This window comes from Musa acuminata, chromosome BXJ1-5 (genome assembly GCF_036884655.1).
Source record: "Musa acuminata AAA Group cultivar baxijiao chromosome BXJ1-5, Cavendish_Baxijiao_AAA, whole genome shotgun sequence".
In the NCBI taxonomy this organism is placed as follows: domain Eukaryota; kingdom Viridiplantae; phylum Streptophyta; class Magnoliopsida; order Zingiberales; family Musaceae; genus Musa; species Musa acuminata.
In genome coordinates this window covers 30147751-30171954 of record NC_088331.1, presented here as the reverse complement: position 1 = coordinate 30171954, position 24204 = coordinate 30147751, and the positions used below count along the sequence as shown (strand labels likewise).

Here is a 24204-nt window from a genome sequence, read left to right as displayed (position 1 = left end):
TGTCATTATAAAAGTTATAACTGCTAAACATATAATGCTACCACTTGTAATTGGAATCTATAACATGCACCCCCAACTAAGAACCTACAACATTCATGTTGATGAGCGAACCCAGCAGCATTTGATTGAATCGGCTTCAATATCTGGGAAGTAGTAGTAGGTGATGATGAGCAGGCGACTTCAGTATCCAACCGTACAGTCCGTATGAATCGCATAATAAAGATGTGATAACCGAGTGCCTGTCGCAGCAAAATCATCCGACTCGCTTCTGATAACAACACACTTTAAAGATCCATTTTCCGAGAAACACAAGGAGGAACTGTTGTGGCAGTATAAAGTATTCAAAACTTACATTACGGAAATGACTTGTGGTGAAAGAAATTTGATCAGCTTTATTTTTACTTCCCACAGTGATACTGATACAGACAAAAAATTAAAACAAGTTTACATATCTAAAATGAAAACCAATTCTGACTGCTAAGCCATCTGCTGCCGGTATTGGCCATGGCCAACTCTCTCTACATGGTTTCAACTGCATTCCTTTCCTCCAATGTATATGAAATGAACTGCTTCTAGGAAGGGATATCCTGCAAGTCCTATTCCACCCCTGGTTGTCATTCAGCACACAAAAAGATACTTGATCGCCTACAAATCATTCCCAAGCCGTCGGCAAACTTGACCAGCTTTTCGAAAATGTAATCTAGCATGCAAGTGAATGCATGAATGAAAAAGATGTCATTAAAAGGCCGATGAAAATTCCTTCCTCGAAAGGCCACTTTATCATTTCAACTCTTTGCACTTGCAGAAAGAAGCCTCATCCAAAAATTGCCAGAGATAAAGTGTGTTACTATCTGCTAACAAGCCACCCTGATTTGAAGATGACATCTTGCTTGAAATTACGGCCACGAGCTGACGTAGACTCCCCCAGCCGGCGATAACACTGAATCAACAAAAGAACAGTGTGTAAATGTTGAGAACAGGGGGAACTTATTTCTCTCGTCGTGTCAAAGTACGTGCTTTAGCTAACAAGATGTGTGCTGAGATAATGCTCCATGGCAAATTCAGCAGTCAGCACTGGCACATCATATGTATGCTTCCCAGTTGGACATGTAGATACATTGTGTCCATCGATTAAACATGACAACAGATCAACATTTTTGAAGGACAGCACTGAAGCAGCTAGTTTTACATTCATACATTTTATCTTTGTATCTGTTCAAACAGATGACTTGCAACATTAAAATGTTAGCCATCACATAGGAAAAATGATATGTAGAATGCATTTTAGTCAATTTGATGTACCCTGATATGTAAAAGTTCATTCATTATATGCATATAATTGCTTGACCAGTATCTATTGCTAATATCATCTCATCAGCCTGTTTATCTTGCAGATTTTTGGACTTTACATACCTTGTAACAGACAACCGAATCATCGGGATACATTGCAAAGAGCTTGGTGCCAAGGCGTGAGCGGCAAGAATCACAGATGCTCTCATCATTTATCTGAACATGCCTTGATCTCTCCTCGAATCTTGCCATCCGTGCATCTAGATTTATTGCACGTGAGAGATTATGAACAATCTAATCAAGCAAGAAGATAAAGAGTTATGACTTCCCTGACCAGCTAGCAAGCATAATACAGTTATAAAATGGAATTTAACTAACAAAAATGGGCAAGGTAGATGTGAGTACTATTTGTGGAGACCTTTGTGGGAACTAGTGTCTCTTATTATCCCACAAGTAGATTACAAAAAGGATTGCAAGCTTAGTACTGGATCCCTTCCCTACTGATTAACTGTCAGACAGCTATATACTGCTCCTTCAGGCAGTACATAGCTGGTACTAACCAGGAAAAGAAAAGAAACAAATTGATGCAAATAAAAACTCCCACCAACAACAATGATGGCCAAAGCAGGTTTGGACCTTATCTCTATGACCATGATTGAAAATAATGCAAAGAACCTTCCTAATTGCTCTTTTCATCTTTTTACCACTTCACCAAAAAAATTTAAAAACTTGCAGACTGGCTAGAATCTACCATTGCTTTTCGGCCACCAACAGCAACCTTGTGATTTTGCAAAGTAAATAAAGGTTAGTCTGGTCATTGGTGGGAAGACCACAAATATATAACTTACTGAATATGCATTATTGTTAAGAATAAACAAAATCTTATCAGGTAACATGTTTTCTATTTAATTTGGTTTGACAAAGAAAGTTTTGCTTTTGAACTGAGATAAATAATTATTATCTAAGAGCACAACAAAAACATGTTACAGATTCTTGTTTATCTTTATCAAGGCAAATTATGTTAATAGTATATTAAACAAGTTAAGGTGGTAGACCAGGTAAAAAAGAAAGCAAGTGTACAAATTCAACAACAGACGTGAGAAAACCAGTTCATATGGTCCCAACAAAAATTGACAGACATGAAGAAAGATACAATGTTAAATTAGGTGTACGAAAACATGTTCCCAGCACATAAAATACCATCACTTTAGTAAACTAAAACAAATGACAGAAGAATATACATAAAAAATGAAAGGATTTTGATAGGCTTAATAATACACAAAGCTAATGCCGGTCCCAATCACGGATTAAAATGATGAAGAGTTGCCTTAGGCCATTGACATCCAGTGGAAAATTATGTCAAATCATGAATATGGATAGGCTTAATAATAAGAATTTCTAATTTCCCAAAAAACCTAAAAAGGAATGTCGTAATTGGTATATCCTGGAGACAGCTTATCATAAGGGGATGAATGCATGTATATCACAAACAAAGGGATGGATAGATATCTCTTTTCCAAGCATAATAACAAAAAAGAGCTTTCAGTTGCAAGATTTTCAATACTCACAAGTTTTCTTGGCATAGTATTCCTTTTAAAAGGAATAACTCAAATCAAAAAGTAAATGGCTATCAACAGCTGGATATATGAATGTCAACTATACCCATGATACACAATTTATATTGTACAGACCTCAGTGACCGTGACTCAGTCCACTTATATCAGTTTTATAGAGTCTGATATTGTGATATCATCAAACTTTGATCGGTTGATTGCTGGTAGTATAGCTATCCTAACTGAAAATGTCTGTCTACAGAGGCTCATTGCATCAAGCAGATACTGGCATATATTCTGGTTATAGTGCTAAATGGAACTAACTTTTCTGTACCACCACTAGTTAGTCATATCTACCTGCCCTTGGCAATGATGATGCTCTCGAGCTCTTAGCATTCTCAATATCGTATCTGATGCAAGCTGCAGAGGCATCTCAGGTGACAATTTCTGCAACACCAATGCAAAATACCATAGTCAATTGTTAGAAGTTACAAACTAAAGCAGAACCCATGAGTACGTGATAACAAATAACTTTTGCAAATGTTGCATGACATCATAACATTAGGTTGCAGACATTGCTATATCAAGCAACCTCCAAAGATCAGAGAGTAAAGAATAAGGAGATATATGGTGACATCCATTTAGCAGCTTAGATATTATCAACTCATCTTGAGAAACTCTTAATATCTTCAAAATGTAGGCAGAACTTTAGAGTTTCGCTGACACCAACAGTATCTACATTCCAAGGCAGATAATAGCAAGGATGAAAAAAATGTGAAATTTTTCTTGCCCTGTTTGACCAAGGCAACATTTGCAAAGTAGGGGACCTTGACTAAAATTTTAAATTTAAGGTGTTCAATTCCTTCATGTAGAAGAAAACCTTGACTTTGGAATATGGCAACAGTTATGTGGGCCCATTTTACATCAAATAGGCATCCCAAACATAAAAAATGAGATAAATATCAAAAACAGAAATACAAAAAAGAAGATAAAAGGTGAAAATTCATAGAAGAACATATGGAATGATGATATAAAGATTAAACATAATGATGCATGAATACATATGGTAGCAAAATAAGTACTAGAAAATATGTGCACACATCAATGTCTATCAATAGTGAATTGGGAAATAACACTGCTCACAACAAATAACTTTAGAATCTTAGTATCACATCAATAATGGATCATGCAACATTCTACCCTCGCTAATGTCACAGCAAGATCATTGATAAAAGTACTATAGCAGTATACCTATTGCATTCGAACAATAATAACCACAGAGTCATAGTGAAGAGTGTCTTTCCTGTGATTGCACTCCACTTAGTGCATCATGTTCAACAACATATAAATGCAAAGATCCATAACAAAATAGTTTGGACCTCACATATATTAGATGAAAGAGCATTCAATTAAGCAGATAAAAAATGAATCCTATACTCAGGTAAAAGATATTCCTTAATTATTAAAATTGTAGAACAAGTTACAGAATTTAATAATAATTACTTGAAAAGATGATTGACATCATCCTTAGCCAACCACTCAACAATGTGTTAAAAATTGGAGGAAGAATCCTTTGGACACCACTTTTTTCTCTCTTCTTTTCAAGCATGTGGACATATCGTTGCTGGCCAATGAAGTCTAATGCTGAGTAATGATGGTGCATAAAGCAGATTTGATCTGGAGTCAATCAAGCCAAGGCTTCTATAAGATCGGGTCTAGACACTTCTTGTGTCTTGGATGCATGTTTTCAGCCTTTGGACAGTATAGGTAACAGTAGCCTGTTCTTGAAAGGATGTGGAATGAATTCTTGCTTCAAATAAATGTCATACAAGTCATACAAGTACTATGATTTGTAGACCAACAAGTCTCCTTCAAGATGGAAAAGCATTGAACCCAATCAACTAAAGAATCATGGAAACTTTTTTCACTTCTAAACTCACCATCCATAAGGATTGTCCGTCCAGACTCTCTATGAAGTCCATACTCCATACGACTGGTTCTATGGCATTTTTTTGGGGTTAAGCAGTTGGTTTTTGACCCCTCATTACAAAGGGCAACAGAAGAACTGATTTCTTGACTCATTTTTATTCCTAGTTAGGTTGCGAGAGTTGGAGCACCGATAACTCGGCATATGCCATCTTGTAATCATCCAAGATTATGATTTGACAATTACTCCCATAACCAAGGTTCAATCGGCCATGCTGGTCGGTCGGCCAACGGTACAGTATGTACCACTTTGTACCAGCATACCAACACACGATATATTGGGGCATGCCGATGGGGACTCGGGTGATCCGCATCTCGATCACCCATCGACCGTCAGACCAGTATGTACTGATTCAGACAGTACAGCAAACCTTGCTCATAACTGTCAAGAACATTAATTAATTAGTACTAATACCTAGGACAGTGATCAGAGCAATCCATTTTGACCCTTTGCAAGGATTGTTTGGCTACAAGAAAACAAATTGAGGATCAAATAGCTTCTAAAGCTTGGGCTCAATTGGAGCATGTTTTGGCCATCAAATCAACACTTTTGGATCTGCTTAGTGGCAATTCAAAAGAGAAGCAAAAAGAAACTTTGTGAAACATATGACTGCTTATTTAAGTCCAGAAGCATGACTTATTTGAAGTCCAGAAAATTGATTTCTTAGGAATTGATTAATTTCATCAATTTCTCATCGTGAAAGATGTTCAAGTCGTGAAGCTTGATGTAGCGGCATTAGATTTTGACAAAGGCACCATCACCTCTCCACTGCATGCCAAGCAGGAAGTAATGACGAAGATCAAGAAAAGTATAGGATGGATTTAGGAGTAAAATTTTGATACAGAATGAATCAGCTTAATTTGCCAGAGTTAATCAATCCAATGCTACAAAAGTTGGGATCTGAGAGGAAGGCTGGTATATTGAGATGTGTGTTTTCAGCCAGTGGACGAAATGGATGGTGGCAGTTCTGTCATGGAAAGGTAGAGGATAAGTTTGCATCCAACAGGAGCTGCACAAGTACTGTGATCTGGATACCAGCAAGTCTAATTTAAGATGAACATGGACTGGATCACAAACAACTTAAGAGTCACATCCCAAGTCAACAAAGGGGTGTTGATGGCCCCTGTTTCTCAAACACTATTATTACAGAGTGTTTTTATGTAACAAAAAAAAAATCTCAAGTTGATTCTAAAGATTTGGAGAGTTCGAACATAAGTAGATCTATATAAGCAAGCTTGTAAGTCTCTCAAGGCTATATTTTTACTATTGTTATTCTCTTTTCTGAACATTGAACAAATGGTGCATGGTCAGGACAAGGGATCAAATAGTGAGCTTGTCATTGAAGTACATTTAGTGTTATCTTCCAAAAACCTCCAATAACAAAATTTTCTCAGCCTACGTAATCAGGCCACCTAGAATAGGTAGTTTACACTCTTCCTAACATATTAACCTTCCAGAAAGTGGAAGTTGATAAGGCCCAAGGCATTGAAGTGCTAAAATCTTTGGAGTTCAAAAGGAAGTTGCAAGGTAGGTTCATGATTTAGAGATGCAAAGTGCACCTGTTTGTGAGAATCATTGAAAGGATAATCGTAGAAATGAAAAAAAAAAAATTGTTCACTGATATTAAAGAATAATGATATGTTCTTATCTCCCATGAAGAAACATTGTGATAATTCATACATGTGACTGCTTGAGTTTGGCTTGTCATCTGATAAAAATACATACTGTCTAGGTTACAGTGGTAACTACATTTATAGCATGAGAATAACTTCTAAATGCAACAGGAATGAAGAGGCCCTTGACGTCCAATTATGAGGTAAAATTTATGTTCCGATGGCCATATAAGCGTAGCAGAATTCAAACTTGCCGAACTGGATATACAATATTATACATTTAAATCAAACAAGTTCAGATAGTTATGTAAGCATCATGGCATATTGAGCCGCAATATATGCCACAAAGAATCTATACTCATCAGATCATCTCACTGTAAGTCTTATATTATTTTAAGCAATTGGCTACACCATGAAAGGGATCCTCAAGAGAATTAAAAATATATTTACAAAGATAGTTAGGCAGCTACCCAAATGTCAAAACCTCAAAATGAGGTACCCGTGCAATTATGACCTTTGTCTGATCAATGATATATGCTTAGACTTCTGTCCTAATTTGAGATTGCAAACATGTCACTTGTAAAAGAAAATTAAAAGAAGCAAAATCTACTCCTTGAGAATTTTGTGCTCCGTAAAAAATTGTCATTTTGGTACCTCTAACACTTGCAAGGGGTCAAGTAATACACCACGATTATGAAGAAGTCGAACTGCAGCTTTAAACATTGGCTCTTTCCCTTCTTCTGGATTCAAATACATATCCAGTAACCTTGAGTAAAATGGACAAATAAAAAAGATAAATTCTGGAGTCAGTATGATATTTGAAAATAATAAAGAGCATGACAATAGGTAAATTAATAAAACTTACTCCATATAAGCATCATTTCTACCAATCTCTGCACAATATTGTTCAGCAGCTTCACTATTTTCCAGCTTTCTTAAGCAAGGCACAATCAGAAATGTTTCAGGTGAAGATAGAGCGAGCAAGTGATCAATTAAGTACAAGAATATAGAAATTCTGAGTCTATGTGTCTGATCTTAGTGGTCCATATGCGAACAGGAAAAGTTATTCAAATGATTCTTACATAGCCAGAATCTGTAGCACCATCGTCTCTTGTCCCATCTTCCTGTACAGGATTGCCTGCCATAAACAGCTAATAGTAAGTATGCACTGAATCACATAGTAAACAACTTTTGTGCAAGATATTCCCCCCAGAAGAATAAGACATGCAAGTGAAATCAAATGTATTATAGACAATTTCAACAATAACTATTTGCACCTACCACCTAGTACCAATTTTTCAAATAAGAAAGCAGAACTAAAATTCAGAGAAGCTTATTAGCAAGCATGCTAAAGACACAGATGAAATAATCAACATGGATAGAAAAAAATTAAAAATTCAAGTATTGCTTGTTAAGCAAACTACTGGAGAAGTATCTATGCTATATGCAACAAAGGAAAGAAAATGCATAATATGGTACTTCAGAACCAATCATGCAAACATTCAAGTACACAAGTCTTCTATAAGTATGTCCATGGAGTGATGATATGTAAAAGCCAATGATTTAAAAAGCGTTAGGCGCCAAAAGGCACTAAGGTTTAAAAATGCCCGAGGTGCTAGGCGCTCGCCCAAGCGAGCACTTGAGCGAAGCGAGGCGCTAAAATATAAAAATATATAATATAATTAATATAATTATTTAAATAAAAAAATACTATTAAATTAAGAAAATCGAGTACAAAATCACAATGTCATATTAAAGTCTTAAAAATCAAAACAATAAAATTTTACATCAAATCTATTGAGTTGCTCAGTACATTTGCCATTTATTTTGAAACCTAACAATAATTTTAAATAAATAAAAATTAATAGTATTAAAATTAAAATAATATATTATTAATCTAATAAATAAAAATATTATTATTAGTATACAGTTAGCAGTATACTGTTAATATACTATTAACAGTATAGTGAGAAGAATGTGAGAAGACCGAGGCTGCTGAGGTAACGATAGCAGTAGCTAGAGCGGGAGCGGCGAGCGACGATGGCAGCGGGAGCGGCGAGCAACAACGAGAGTGGGAGCGGGAGCGGGAGCTGCAAGCGGCAGCGGGAGCGACGAGTGACAGCGCAAGCGACGACAACAACGACGAGAAGTCGGCAAGCAGCGATTGTGGCAGCAGCGAGTAGCGACAGTAGCGGGGGGCAGCGATAGTGGCAACGGCACCAGAGAGCAACGACAGCAGAAAAGAAATCTCGACAGCAAAATCGCGAGTGTTAAGGTTGGGGAAGTCGGGGAAATTGCGATAGGGAGCCTGATATTGGTGATTTTAGTTGGTTCGATTGAACCAACTAAAGCACCGGAGACCGAACCAGGCGTAAAACTGGTTTGGTCGCCTGGTCTAACTTGGGCGCTCACCCGAGCCACGGAGACCGAACCAGACGTAAAACACTGGTTCGGTCGCCTGGTTTAACTCAGGTGCTCGCCCGAAGCGCCCGGCGCCTGGGCTCGTGCGAGCGCCTCTTTGAAGCGAGGCGCTTGGACATGAAGCAAGGTGCTCGAGCCTCGCCTCGCCTCGCCCGAGCACCCGAGCACTTATTGAAATCGTTGGTAAAAGCACAATAACCATCATTCTAAAAGACAGCCGCTACGGTAGAACATACCTTCCCAAAGATTGACTGGCACAACCCATGTCACCAGTACTCATATCTCAGGGCACACTTACATAAAATTTAGCAATTTAGCAAAATAAATAAATAAATTAGCATTTTAGCTAAATTGGACACACTACCACTAAACAAAAACATGGCCACTAGACATTCTTGCTTGACTTGCAGATAACCAATACAACACTACTTCAAGTAATAACTTTTCAGAGCAATAACATAATAATTCGTGAAGCTAGCATACCAATATTGAAAATGTCAAATATCCCCATGTGATTCTTAACTAAGGAAAAACTTCATTCATATTGCTCACAGAAGATAGTATCTAATTCCCAAAGCATAAGAAAAGCATAGAATAACACAATTATTCAAGATGGAACCTTAAATATTCAATTAGATAACACCTCCAAATAAAAAAAGCAATTAAAAGTAAATGAACTTTTTCTAGCCATATAAACATTGAATTTGACATCAGCTCCAAAGAAAAAGCAGTTAAAAAGTAAATTAACCTTTTCCAGCCATAATTCTGAGTCTTCTATAACACCTAGTACTTCTTCTGGATCATACAAGTCTGAAGCCTGTAAAAATAACTGCAATCTATCCCTGACCGAATATCCATAGTTCTTTCCAAGTTCAGTGTTGGATATATTCAACTCCTCTTGGTTTCTAGCATCATAATTTTCATAATTGAGGCCAGTTTCAATTGTTTCAATTGCTGTTCTGGCTAAAGAAAGAGCATATAAAGTATGAAATTGGGTGTCATCGCAGTCTTGATCTTCAATCAACCATTGCAGATATCTACACAAAAGTTATCAATCTAAACAATAAGAAAATGAACAAATTGGGCAAATATATGACTGGTACACAATAGTTTTCAGATGAATGTACAAGATAAGCATACTAACAATAGACCATGAAATGCAATTAAAGTTGATCATCGTAGAAAAATCAAGGATATAAGATAGGCCAGATTACTTTAAGCAAAAGAAGACATGGTTTATTTCCAAGTTGTGATTAAATTTCAAATTTAGATTATTTTAGAAGTTTTACCATCTTCAAGTTTCCAGCGAAAGTAGGTACTTGATTAGGTGAAATATTAATAAACGACTATTTAAAAAAAGGCAAACATTTTTGAGATGGATGCTAGACCCCACATCATAGGCCAAGAGGACTGACAAGATTATCCTAAACCATAGACGAAACCATTTAGTTTATCAAAGCCTAAAGCCCACAAAGGGAAATATGGGAGAAATAGCAGGTGGTATATGAACCTATTCTGCAGTATGGTTAAGAAAATGGATAACTATAACCAAGCCATATGGTTCAGTACTAATCCTTCGTCAGACTAAAACCACCAAAATATACATACCGGTCTGACTGCTATTTGAAACCTTGGTTGGAGGCATCTTGTCTCCATTGTTAGATCAAGGCAATATAACACGAAGAAGGTCAGGTTGCTTGGGTGGTGAAGGCAGCAAGTTCCTTTGGCTGCATGAGTTTAGAGGGAGAGGAGGGATGAAGGGACACCGTCAAAGAGACAAAGATATGCCACACTATTTTTAATCCAACTTTTCAAATACAAGCATTAATGCCTTCACTGTCACATCAATTTAAAGGCTCATACATAATTGAATATGTTCTGTGGGTCATTGGATCAAAACATTGATAAATATCCAATTCTGACTAGACTAAATCAGGTTAGATGTAACTAACTATTTGACCACTTGCACGTGACAATTGCCTCTTAGAACATTGTCAATCCTTGCCGCTTTTACTAATTTTACCTAACTCCACAGGTTCAACAATTTGGGTGCCACCAATGGAAAAAAAAAATATTCACCCCACAATCCAAATAGGTCAATGTAGGCCGACTCTGATCCTCAACCTGTCAGTAATCTCAAAATCCAGACCTGTAGCCTGAACCAATCCTGGACATACATGCCATGCTACATTTATTAAAATATTGATGTTGGCATCCTGATTAATGAAGAACAGCTACTAGGATGATTTAGAATCAATTGGAAGTGAACTTCAAACAACTTGGAAAAAAGAACAACCAACGGACAATATTTAAAGTTTACTAACAGCTCCATACTAATAAACATTTACACTCAAGTATCATAATAAAAGCTCTTTATTTACTGTTTCAATTTAAACAAACCAGGAGTAGCCCAATCATACCTCTGATGGATCTCAACCTTTCTTGGATCAACAGATGAAAGAACTTTTTCTGCAGACATTGTCACTGGTTAGTGCACTAACATGATAGAATCATTGCTGCTCTTGGATCAATAAAGTTATCAAAACAACCAAAATTATATATATAGAGTTGAGCTAGAATCCTATGGAAGATCCTATCACCTCAAAACAATCACAGAGGCTCTAAATCAAGTTCCATTAAGCATGATCTCCATTAAATACATTTAGAAATTAAGTTCAAGTTCACATGAGAAAAAGCGATATCCACATGTTCATATTAAAATACTCTTTCTTTAAATGATTGATATGCATATGTTCATAGCAAAAGACTCTTCTATGCATGATTAAATCAGAAGATTGGTCATAACAACAGAAACACATTGTCTCATCCAGAACCAGAAGTACAAAGTACTATAAAATATAAATAACATAAGTATAATGCTCTAATTCTGCTAACTTCACTTCTTTTATTTCTAATAGATGTTAACAAACACGAACTTGTTTCCAAGATTACTAGTGGACATCCAAACAAAAACAGTTTATTTGTTGAAACATAGTAATTACCAGGAGAAAGCTGATTAGTCCTTTTCTCTGATGTTAAAACTTGAATTGCAAGATTCTGGTCAACATCTGCAATCTAAGATTAAAAAAAACCCGAATAACTTGTTAACAAAGAAACATTTAAGGTATAATAATCTAACTAGTAAATATGCACAATCTCTGATATAACAGACCCATTCAAGATGTTCCAGTACGAGATCTTGATCAGAAGATTCTTGGAGTAGCTTTGAAGCTTCATTAGCAGCACTTTGTTGACCAGAACTTAAATCTGTACAAGAATTTAGAGAATCACATTCATCGGAGCTTGCAGGGTTTTTCCATAACCCGGTCGAATAATTTTTGGCCAACATACGCCAGATAGTGAGAGCTTTTGAGCACATCCCTTTACTGGCATACAAGAATGCTAGTGTCCTTAAATGCTTTGAATCATCTAACAGTGTTTCCAATTCCTCCTGCAATGGTAAAAGCAGAAGCAAGGTCATCCTTCAAACACCTCTCTGAGAAAGTACCCAATCAGATTTTAGTCCATGGGTGAACCAGGTTACGCTGATTAATAACAAAGTCAAATAGTGCATGGTCTAGATGTCCATACTCAATTCTGTCTGTGCATCTAGATTCTGCACTCAGTTCCATTGCATAGCTGACCTCAAGATATCTCTATATCTGTATTAAATTGAGCTGTCGAAAAAATACATACCACAATGCAGTAGTTCTGCGATGAAGCAAGTTTCTCCATATCATCAACAAGATTGAGTGCTCTATAGAGGTACATCAGAAGAGTATCTACACCCTCCTTCACTGGAGGGTTTAAATCCCAATCCCGAGAAACACATAGATACCTAGATTAAACAGAACATTATTTGCTTCAAGACATATTAAAACCTCAGGGTAGATTATGAGTAGACATCATATAAATGAAGATAAAGTGTGCATCAAGATTTGAAAACAATGGACTACCACTAGCATTCATTAAAAAATACCTGATGATATTTTTAATTGCTAACTCCAAGAGATCAGCTTTGCTGGGTGGATTTAAAAGAAACACCTCATCAGCAGCAGTGTCTACACCTGCTTTCTTTAAGAACATAGCTCTCTGGATAGCCATCAGTCCATCATCAATTACTTGCTCAAGAGGTACTGGAGGAGGATGCAGCCCCCAGTACCGGTTCCTTGGTACCTGGAACATGCAGGGACAAACATTTACCTCTGACAATGTGCACAATATATGAAATATATATTGAAGAAACAGACTAAGTGATATCTATGAGGGACCCAAAAAAAATTCTTATCAGTTGATGGATAAACTGCACCTTCCACACTGTGTTAGCAACAATGACAAAAAGGTGATAGAAGCATTTTAATAAAACATATGTAGCTTGGTCGTTCAGAGGGAAAAAGCAACAATATTTGTCATGAGTAACAAAGCAACACAAGCCTATCACGGAATTATGTTTCTCATTACCACATACATAATGTGAAAGTAGTGTTACCTGGAGTTTGGTGTTCAATCTGATGAAGCATGGTGGAAAACTGTAAAACATGGTACATATCACCTTCCAATAAAATGGACAACTAAATGCTTTGTTGATTATTTGGGTAAAGAATGTCCCAACTATTCAAGATAAAAAAGTTAAAATCTTTATTGCTATCAATTAAAACTATTCAAGATTAGGAATTGATTAATTTTAACAATTTCAACAAAATCTTATGTCAGAGGCCCTATTCAAGTTACTGTCCAAATCAATCCCAACACAAGAACCATCCTTGCACACATTACCACATACATTAATGTAAAAGTAGTGTTACCTGGAGTTTTGTGTTCAATCTGATCAAACATGGTGGAAAAATGTAAAACATTGTATAACATATCAACTTCCAATAATATGGACAACTAAATGCTTTGTTGATTAGTTGGGTAAAGAAATGTCCCAAGTCCCGACTATTCAAGATAAAAATGGTTATATACTTTCTTGCTATCAATTAAAACTATTCAAGATTAGGAATTGATTAATTTTAACAATTTCAACAAAAGCTTAAGTCAAAGGCCCGATTCAAGTTATTGTCCAAATCAATCCCAACACAAGAACCATCCTTACAAGAAGAGCACATCAAGTATTTTAGAAGGGCATAAATTATTTTTCCAAACAATTCTGGGTGATATTTGGACACTAAAATATTAGTTTCTAAGTACAACTTTACTAGCTATCAAAATGCTTTGTTTAAATTTTCTATTATATATTTTAAAAACAATTAACAATGTAGACCATTTAGGTTATTGAGATTTCATGTGCACCAATCTACTAAAAGTTACATTTTCGTTGGCACATAAATATTATATATAAATGACAGTGCACAAAATGCTTTACCCCTAAAAGAGGTGAGACTAAATATTAAACACTCAATAACCAGATGTCAGATAATTGACCTTAACATGCATGAAGACCCACTCTATAAGTGTCAAATATCATCTTTCTAATTTTTCATATGCTAGCACCCAAGGTCTGCTGTACCGAAGTGTACCGCCCGGTACCGTACCGGGCGGTACGTACCGGTCCGACAGGTTACCGGTACACGGACCGCCCAGTACCGTTACAGTGCTACAGTATTATACTGTAGCAGTGCTACAATGCTACAGTACGAAAAAAAATAAAAAATTATTCGGTACGCCCTGGTGTACCGCTCGGTACGCCCTGATGTACCGCCCTGTCACAGACAAACTTCGAAACAGGATGTTTGATGTAATGCTTATGTATGTCCGTGTCTTTTGGCATGTTCATGCCTTGTACAGCATGTAGAGGGGCGGCCGAAGGCTTAATAGTCCCATTTTAGTTGGGTTGGTGGCCTCTTTAGGCTTATAAATAAAGGTTGTGTCATGTGGACACGTGCGAGAGATTTTCGATCTGTAATGGACCATTTTACCCTTTGTTGTGCCACTGTTCAGAGCTTGTAAAGTCTGTTTGTAATTTGCATTGTCTATGAAGTGTTTTTCGGAGATGTTTGCTTGTGGATCCCGATTGAGGCGTTCTCTCTAACCCGTTCTCTCTTTTGTTGGTCCCAAGGGACAATGGGAGGCTTCGGGGAGGCTGACCTTTGCGGATGGACACGCAAGGGTGCCGCACGACTTAGGCAAAACCAGCTAAGTTCGTGACAGATGGTATCAAAGTGGGACAAGCACTCATAGAAACACTTAGCATGCAAACGTAAGGGACCTAGCGGGGCTGCGTTGAGGGCAGTCAGCACAAGCGCGACTGTTTGGGGGAAAACATGCATGGAGATGTAGGGAAAAGGAGTCGCTCGGAGGAGCGGGCATCTGAGATTGGCATTCAGAGGAATGGCCAACCCTTCGCGCAAGAGGCACCACGAGAACAGGCAAGCTTGGAAGAATGTGGAGCGCACAAAGGTTGGGATGGCTGAGTTTGAGCTACGGCTCAACGTTGACAACTATACTTGATGGTGCTCAAGGCAAGCGAGGCGCTTGGTAAAGGATGAGACCATGCAAGGTGGAATGAGTTGCTCAACGACCAAAAGAGTTATACAAAGCTCACAGAGGTGAGGGGAATTGCTAACTCGAAGAATTTGGTACTCATGCAAGGGCTTGTATGCGGACGATGGAATGTTCGCGACCATCCCAAGACGACCGAAACTCGGCGCCATGGAGCATTGAAACTTTCTCTTCGGCATGTGAAGGATACGTCCGTAGGAGGCTGGAGTGTGCAACGAGTTCAGCATGTTGCTAGGCCTTGAGTGGTGCAGCGGGGGCTGTATTGACGTGGAATCGCAATCTAGCAAGTGCATTTGCAGGAGGCAGAACAATGCATAGTTTGTTCAGCAGATCGGAGTAGTCCAAGGGGATGGTGGTCTCCGAAACGAAGAGAGATGTTGCTACAATGGGACAGTTATCCAGGAGGGATAAGTCCTGTCTCTCTAGAGGGAGAATCATGTGAGACGGACCTCACATGTTGAGGAGGAGTACCTCAACAAACAACAACTCCACGAAGCTCGATGGACTGAGCAAGCGGCAAGGAGTCGTCGCATGATCTCGCTTGAGAGAATGCATTGGTGGATGCATTGCGAGATCAAGTGGGGGAGCGACCCAAAGCAACTTAAATGAAGGCACACTTGGAGTCGATGTGGAGATCGGACTCAAGGTAGAGCTGACCCGTGGAATGGTGGGCACGAGGGCCACCATCAACTCAATGCAAAAACGAGGAGCGAAGCAACTTGAGTGTAACTTGGCGAAGTACCCAAGCCGTATGCAAGGGAGCCAGCATAGAAGTTGGAACATGGAGCGGAGGCACAGTGCTTTCCTTAGACAGAGGTCAAGGACATGAACTCTTGCAGAGGCAAGAGTAGAATCATGTTGTTCTATGGGTCCTTCATTCTGACGGAGCGGACTCATCTTGCATGGTGCCAAAGACGAAGGGAGCTTCTGGGCACATGCACCTTATCTCAGAGGAACATTTGATGGAGGAACTAAGGCGACTCAATTTGCGGAGGCGAAGTTGAGTTCAGAAGGCCTTAGTACGGGGCAAGAGGACCCAGAGGCGGGTACTCTTAAAGAATATGCCATAGTGTTGCCATTCAAGTTGCCATGAAGGAAGCGGTGCGCAGCGGAGATTGTGCTGGTAGGGGCAGAGGCCCAGGACCCAGGCAATGGTGCACAAATTATAGTGAAGTCGGTGGACTTCGGGAGCTACTAGGCGACGAACTGTCCTAGAGCGGTGCTTCATCTAGGTGTGACCCAAGAGTGGGTGGATGAAGGTCGATTGCCAAAGGAGCGAACAAAATCGAAGGTGGAAGAGACCCTGCGATGTATTGACAGAGGCCACATATGGAGGCTTCACAATTCGAGTTTATTCCACAAGGATCAGAATGCAATGGAGATGTCACCAGGAGGCGACATGGTGCAGCGGATCATGGTGGAACAGTTCGTGGCAATGCGATACACACGACCTTGAGCCCGTGAGGGATTAGATCATATGGAGGTATGATCGGGAGCTACTGGGAGCTCCACTTCGGTGAACAACACGACGGCAAGAAGGGCTATGGACTCAAGGAGTGAAGGCCATGGTACCGCAGAGGCGGGTCTTCCGGGCGTGCATCGAATTTTGCATCGGATGAAAACCTTGGTCATCAGCATATGGGGGCTGGGTTCCACCAAGGGAAAAGTTCGAATGCAAGTACCAGTGAGTTCCATGGGAGGAACTTGATCTTGCAGAGGTATGATCGAAGCAGCTGGAGAGTTGGACTGCTCCAGAGCTCATATTCGCTTAAGGGAGCCCGACAAGTCAGAGGACAAGGTCGAGTAAGCGAACGTTGCTACCAAGGAAGCTAAGGAGAACAGAATCGGTACAAACCCTACAATGCGATGGCAAAGGCCATGCATGGGAGTTGCAGTCTGTCTTTCCATCGACCAAACGGACTGCTTGGAAAACACAGAGGTGTTGAAGTAGGGGGTGGAAAGGGGCGAGGAAGCAACGACGAGTCCAGAGGGACTTAGCTACCTAAAATCAAGCATCAGTTAGAATGGAGGTGGACTCAGAGGAGCGTCATGGAGACATATCTACTGATCGTGAAGAAAAGGGATGCAGATGCGAGGCAACGGATAGTAGGGCCATGGGAATGGCAGCGCCATGGTATCGCAGAGGCGGGACTTCCGTGAAAGTCATTGATCCCTTTCTCTCCTAGAGGGAGAGCGCTTAGTCGTGAAAGGGACCGAGGAGGTGGAGAATGTAGAGGCAATCTTCAAGTACCGAGACAAGGCTGAAGGGCAGAGGCCGAGGAACTTCGTAAGACTGGTGTCAATGTGCTTCTCATCAAGATAGCCGAAAGTGAAGGACTTCGGGTTATGCAAGAGTGCATAACCAAGGAACGAAGCAGGTAGTACGCGGTGCTGTTCCTTTGCTACTCAGCGGAGTAGGCGGCAGGGTTGATGGAGAAGACAGTACAATCCCAGAGGCAACCAAACCTATGAGAGAATTACTCCAAGTTGGGGTGAAAACTTCCTGCATTCCAGAAGTTCGATGGCATTGAGAAGGTGAATCACAGTAGCTAACTCAACGCCAGGAGTGCAAACACTTCAAGTGCTTCAGAAGTGTGAGCAAAGAGCAGGCGAAGACCAGTAACCAGCTCGATGCATGGAGTACAACCTCGAGGAGGCGAGCGAAGTCAAGTAACCTTTGCCTTCTCAACTCTCAAGAGAATGGGCGAAATCAAGTACCCCAATTCTCTTATCTATCGAGCAAAGAAGCTCTACATATGTTCAAAGACCCTTCGAAGATAATGGAAGACAATAGTTGTCAAATCCTCACCAACGGTGATCAGTGTTACTGAGAGTAGATTGTCCGCTTCATTTCCCAACGAAATGCCAATCGAAAGTGGAAGTGATGCAAACCTACTTGGATGTGACAACTAAGCGAAAGAAGAGTCAATGAGCAAATGTTGTGGAGGAAGGACCCAAAACTTCAGAAGTTTGCGAGATGATGCTCGTTAAAGCTCCAACAAGCATCCAACCAGTTCAAGCATCCAACCAGTTCAAGCAGCATGAGAAATTCGAGAGACTGGCGCAGTAAGGATGGCCTTTTCCTTCATCTAGGGGATCCGCAGGAATCAACAAGGATCAACACAACTCAGCCAACCCCACACCAGAGTCAGAGTCATTGGTGAGTTGAAGCAGCATGGCGGATCAAAGGTTCGACTACTCAAAAACAGCAACGGAGAGCAGCTGGGAGTCAAGAGGCGCATTGTAGCTGGAGCAGAAGATTGAAGACTCAGCAAAGGCGAGGAGTTGCAGTGTCGACAAAGGCTTCAACGAGGACGTCGAAGGAATAAGTGGGGGAGAATGTCACGGACAAACTTCAAAACAGGATGTTTGATGTAATGCTTATGTATGTCCATGTCTTTTGGCATGTTCATGCCTTGTACAGCATGTAGAGGGACGACCGAAGGCTTAATAGTCCCATTTTAGTTGGGTTGGTGGCCTCTTTAGGCTTGTAAATAAAGGTTGTGTCATGTGGACACGTGCGAGAGATTTTCGATCTGTAATGGACCATTTTACCCTTTGTTGTGCCACTGTTCAGAGCTTGTAAAGTCTGTTTGTAATTTGCATTGTCTATGAAGTGTTTTTCGGAGATGTTTACTTGTGGATCCCGATTGAGGCGTTCTCTCTAACCCGTTCTCTCTTTTGTTGGTCCCAAGGGACAATGGGAGGCTTCGGGGAGGCTGACCTTTGCAGACGGACACGCAAGGGTGCCGCACGACTTAGGCAAAACCAGCTAAGTCCGTGACAGCCCGGTTCACTGGTACCGTACCGTACCGAGCCCGGATCGAAATGCCGGTATGGTACGGTACAGCGAACCTTGCTAGCACCTCCATTTCACATACTTGCCACCTTGGCGAATTTGCAAAACTATGTCAAAGAAAAAACTATATATGCTATTAGACCTAAGGTAATTCTCCAAAAATCATTAGCCTAAAATTCACTGGAGATTTACAATAATCAGCACATTAGTATACTGTTACAACTTGCAGCAGCTTCTGGAACCAAGAAAAGTTTCAATCCAAAGACTTGTTTAGACTCGGCCATAAAATGAAGAATAAACTTCTTTTCACAAGAAAAGCAAGTATGGCTGTGCTTCCAAATAAAAAGAAAAACAGTACAAAGTAGACTTAAACACCATATTTCTGTTCCCTTCCAAAGGAAACACAACTATAATAGAAATTAAAGAAAAGGAGGGGGAAAGGTCAGGGGAAGCTATAGACCATTCATTTAGTTGCAGTACAGAAAAATAATATCCATTAATAGATTGAACCATATTAATGTCTTTGAACAAGTTTGATAGAAGATATGAGGAAGTGATTATGGAAAAATAAACAAAATAAAAATACCAGATGCGACCAGCGATTTGGGTCCCGCATAATGAATGGGAATATCTCAGGTGGCTGCATGGTCTCTGAGAGCAAGAAATGATTGATTGCCTCTTCAAAATGCAAATCAAAAAGCAACAAGAAGCCTACTTGTGCATGCACAAAGGAAAGCAGTTCCTTTGTCATTTCTTCTTCAGACTCAAACTCCTCCAACAAACAGACAGCTTCTTTAAGTTTCTTCTTTCTCAATAAATGCTTAATCTGTTCTTCGGCAGGCAATCTATGAAAACAAATGGCCTGAGAAAAGAGAATAAAATGTTGCCATCATATGACCTAGAGATTTCAGACAATTCATCAGAAAGAAAAACACAGTACTTTATCCAAGCAACTCGATATTTATCATGCCTAGTATTCTTTATAAATAATTTCAAATAAGCAGAAGACCTGTTTGGGGGTGGAGTTAGTTGATGCTTAATTAAGCAAACAGCAATGATAAGGACTACAGCATGCCCAATTCAGCACAATTAGAAGCTCAATATCATGAAGACAAATTTTATTGAGATGTAAAGACAAAAAGCAACAAGGGAAATTCATTTGAAAGAAAAATTAAAGTTTGAATTATAAAGAGAGGCCCCACATCACCATTATCTCCACATAGTGTAAGAATCTGAAATTTAACAAGTTCCTTTCATTAATTTGTTTGCCACAAAATATCGTTGTCAAATAGGTCCAATACAACAAGTCAATAAAGCCCATTAGGATCTAAGCTAAGATACATAGTTTGACAATTTCTCTAAAATACTGTGATCTTATTGAAAGAACAGTATCTGTTTGTGAAGATCCCAAGTAGCCAAGAGTAGTTTTCATTAAGTACTTTGGACCTTGGTCAATACTGTCATTCTTTTGGTTCTTTCATCAACTAGTCATTCTCTTCTACATGCTTCAGTGTATTTTATCTTGTTTATAAGAACACATTTACTAAACATTTTAAGCTATCCTTCTTTTATTGAATTCCAACAGTAGCTAAACAAAATGCATTGGAATTTGAACCTATAAATTTGTTGAGATCTAAAAACAATCTGATGAAACATGAATTCAATATCTAAATTGTAGCATCTATCTTTACAGGCAAGAAGAAGCAGACCCCCGAAAATATATATACATATATAGACACACCACTCCCACAAAACAAAAGGGAACTTTTTGCTGTTCTACCATAAGGATCCCAGGAACCACAAAGGAAAGATAACCCACCCCCCAAAATATTGAAACATATTATCCAATCAATAGAAAATAACTAATAAATTTTCTTATGATAAGACAATTTTGTCACATGCTACATGAAATTGTGTATTCATAGGTCATCAGATATTCACAGATTTTTATATCACTGTTCACCAATTGACTTTGTAAACAAAACCTCGTGGCGGTTTATGACTGATTGCTCATTTCATTTTACAAAATCATGGGATGTGACAGCCTACAATCTGGAGAGTCAACTTGGATTATAAAGCTGGTGAAAATCCAGTAAGATGATTTCAAATTTTTAACATCACATGCAGAAAAAACCCTCCTTGTTTAAGGTATTTTAATTATATCTTCTCAAATCTGAGCTCAATATTTATGCCACTGTCAAATCTTCTTAACAGCAGAAGGAATTTTCTGGTTCCACACTTGGATAGTGCTGGAGAACTATATTAAGTTTTTCCCTTCCTTAGCCTACTTTTTCTTTATATTGAGTTATAAATATAGTATAGATGTGCCTCTCCTGTTTTCAGATTTTTTTCACAGCAGGAAAAGTAACCTTACTCTATTTTAAATTATTAGAGAACTTTATATGAAAAAGAAAACAAATAATTTGTTTAACAAAAAATCTATATCATCTTTTTTTGTTATTTTCTCTATCTACAGTCTTTTTATCTTAATTTTCTTTTGTACCCTATATCTGTAGCCACTAACATCTAGTATTTCAACAAGAATCTAATACAGATGCTGGAAGGGAATATTAACTCTAGCTAATTCTCATTTTTCCTTTCTTGAATAATGTTTGGAAAAGAACAATGAAGTGTCCACCAATACAGAGCTACATTGGGAGATTTTGTAGGTCTGGAAAACCACTATCCAAGATAAGCACAAGTATGGGAAGAAACAAAATTAAAAGTATATACAGGAAATACGCCCAACAATAAAACAAGAAACTATTATAAGAAAGCATCATCCTTTATCCCTGTTGCAAAAAATCTCATGGCATCAAATAGAAACTTCAATATAAATATATGATTATGAAACTTACCTACCTTATAAGGTGTTGCAACCACAATAACCTCTCCTTTACCCTGATCATCACTTGCCACAATGCACTGACCAATGCCTCCCTTTGCATATGATACTGACTGCACACAAGTACCACTCTTCCGTCTGAATAAATCCATCCTACCATGCTTTGCAACAATCACATAGGAAGGCATCTCCGTGATGGAGTCCGGTGCATATTGAAAGATCAAACTCCCGCCAACAGGCTGCCCAGAGGCATTGACAACCACGCCAACATTGTCAACCAACAGCAGAACCTCCTTACTTCCCCATAAAGATTTCAGCCGAGGTGGCCCCGAAGATTCTGGAAGCATAAACAGTGGGGTGCTTATCCCATTAGTAGTAGAGAATAGTGTGTAACCATCTGAAGTTCCAAGAACAATGGAATTCCCCAACCATGCCATTGCACTGACGCCATCAATGTCCTGAATCTCCTTAAGATGTACTGAAACACCACGGCTGTCAGAATCTACATCAATGCTTCCAGGCACGAGGAGCTCCATCAGAACCAATTTTCTCGCTCCTGCAGCCGCAATAAAGCAGCTATTGCCTCCCCTCTGAGACTCGGTAATCCTGGGACCTATTCCGTTCGCCCTGATACTCCCTCCCAATTTCTGAAAAAACTTCTGACTTGGGCTCAAGATCTCGGCTTTGGACACCCCATCTCCCAAGGGTCCCAAACTCATCGCCTCGGAACATGGAATCCTCCTTGCAATCGCCGTCACATCCTTGAGAAAACTCAATTTCCGCGCAGGCTGCAACAAGTGCAAATCCAGCAAGAACACGGACCCATCTGAGAGCACGAGGACCCTCCCGATCTCAGAGAGAACGTGAATCGATTCGATCTGACGAACGCCGATTGTCGCCGATCGTAGAAATTCCGCAGCACCTTTGGCGGAACCAACGCTGGTTCCATACGACGGGGCTCCCCGGGTCGAAGGGGGATCCAAGGAGGCCAAGATGATGTTTCCGCCGCCGGTGCCGATGTAGACAAGGGTTTTGGAATCAGAGGCGGCGAAGACGCAGAGGGACCGGATCGCGAGGGGAGCCGCCGAGGTTAGCCCGGCGGACTTGGCGGGATCGAACTCGGCGAAGGCCTCGAGGACCAACCGATCCTTGGCTCGGAGGGGCTCCATCGGGAGGGGCAAAAGCTAGGATTTGGAGGGGACCGTCATCGGAATGGCGAATTAGGTTTGCAAATATCAGATCACTGCGGGAGTGGGGAGATAGATGAGATTTTTAGGGTTTCGCTTCGTCGTCTTCCTCGAGTAGAAGACCGGTAGGTTTGTTTCTCAACGACTAACACAGACGAAGAATTGGACTTTTTTTTCCTTTTACCAAATGACTTCTCTTACCCACTCCACCGTTATGATGGAGCTCATGTGGGGCCCTACATATCATTCAATACTAAGACTGGTGCTATTCTGGCGTTTCTTAAGAGGGGAGGCAAGACAACTGCCACCGGATCAGGTTGGATCCGAGTAGCCCTCTACTACTGATCCGAATACGGGTGACGGCGACGAAATAGGTAAGAAGAGTTAGGATCCGAGCCAGAGTCTGACGTGCTCTCGGGGTAATTTGGCTCCGACTTCTACTCGGATCCGGATCTCGAGAAGCGGGTAAGGAAAGACAACTACCCGTTCCATGTTTAATCATATTTCAATAATTAGTTAAATAAATCTAAATCATTAGTTCAAAATATTTAAACTCAAATTGATAATAATAAATAGATCTATAAAATATTTTATAAATTCACTTCTGATGTGGCAATTAAGTATTTATCTTCACTCTCCATGTTTTTGTTCACCATCTTTTCTTTTTTTTTTTGGCTCTTCCTTAATAATATCTCGTACTGCTACTAAACAATGGTATAATTTGTCATAAAAAAAAAGTAGTTCTAACATCATTGTTATAATGATGCTAAATAAATCAATTAAAAAAATTATCATAAATTTTTTTACAGCTCTAGTATTATTTTATATGACGATGCTTATGTTAATTAATAACGTTTGTGATCAAGATAATGTATAAAGACGAAAACACAACATTTAAGTACCTATGTATACAACAAAACTATTTTTTTTTGGCAAGAACCTACCACCAGCACTTCACCTTGCACAAATTTATTACATTTCAAATTCCAAACCTATTCCAGTTTTCTT

General features: G+C 39.4%; 1 protein-coding gene across 3 annotated transcripts; it reads right to left on the bottom strand.

The window, feature by feature from the left end:
- Positions 1 to 372: 372 nt before the first annotated feature.
- Positions 373 to 23412, bottom strand: LOC103985223 (vacuolar sorting protein 3). 3 transcript variants are annotated; one of them, XR_671699.3, is made up of 14 exons: positions 22027 to 23359; positions 19751 to 20026; positions 12844 to 13040; positions 12561 to 12702; positions 12037 to 12315; positions 11867 to 11939; positions 11285 to 11333; positions 9613 to 9901; positions 7526 to 7581; positions 7309 to 7377; positions 7098 to 7209; positions 3201 to 3290; positions 1414 to 1550; positions 373 to 940 (listed from the first exon to the last, which is right to left on the bottom strand). XR_671699.3 is itself a non-coding variant. In XM_009402861.3 (14 exons), exons 1-14 carry the CDS (start codon positions 23176 to 23178, stop codon positions 848 to 850), a joined length of 3048 nt encoding a protein of 1015 aa, XP_009401136.2. In that variant the 5' UTR covers positions 23179 to 23412; the 3' UTR covers positions 373 to 847. The 3 variants fall into 3 exon arrangements, 1 of the variants encoding a protein (XP_009401136.2); XM_009402861.3 differs by having other exon boundaries at positions 1414 to 1584; positions 22027 to 23412; XR_001978172.2 differs by lacking the exons at positions 373 to 940; positions 1414 to 1550 and having other exon boundaries at positions 7309 to 7373.
- Between the last annotated feature and the right edge of the window lie 792 nt (positions 23413 to 24204).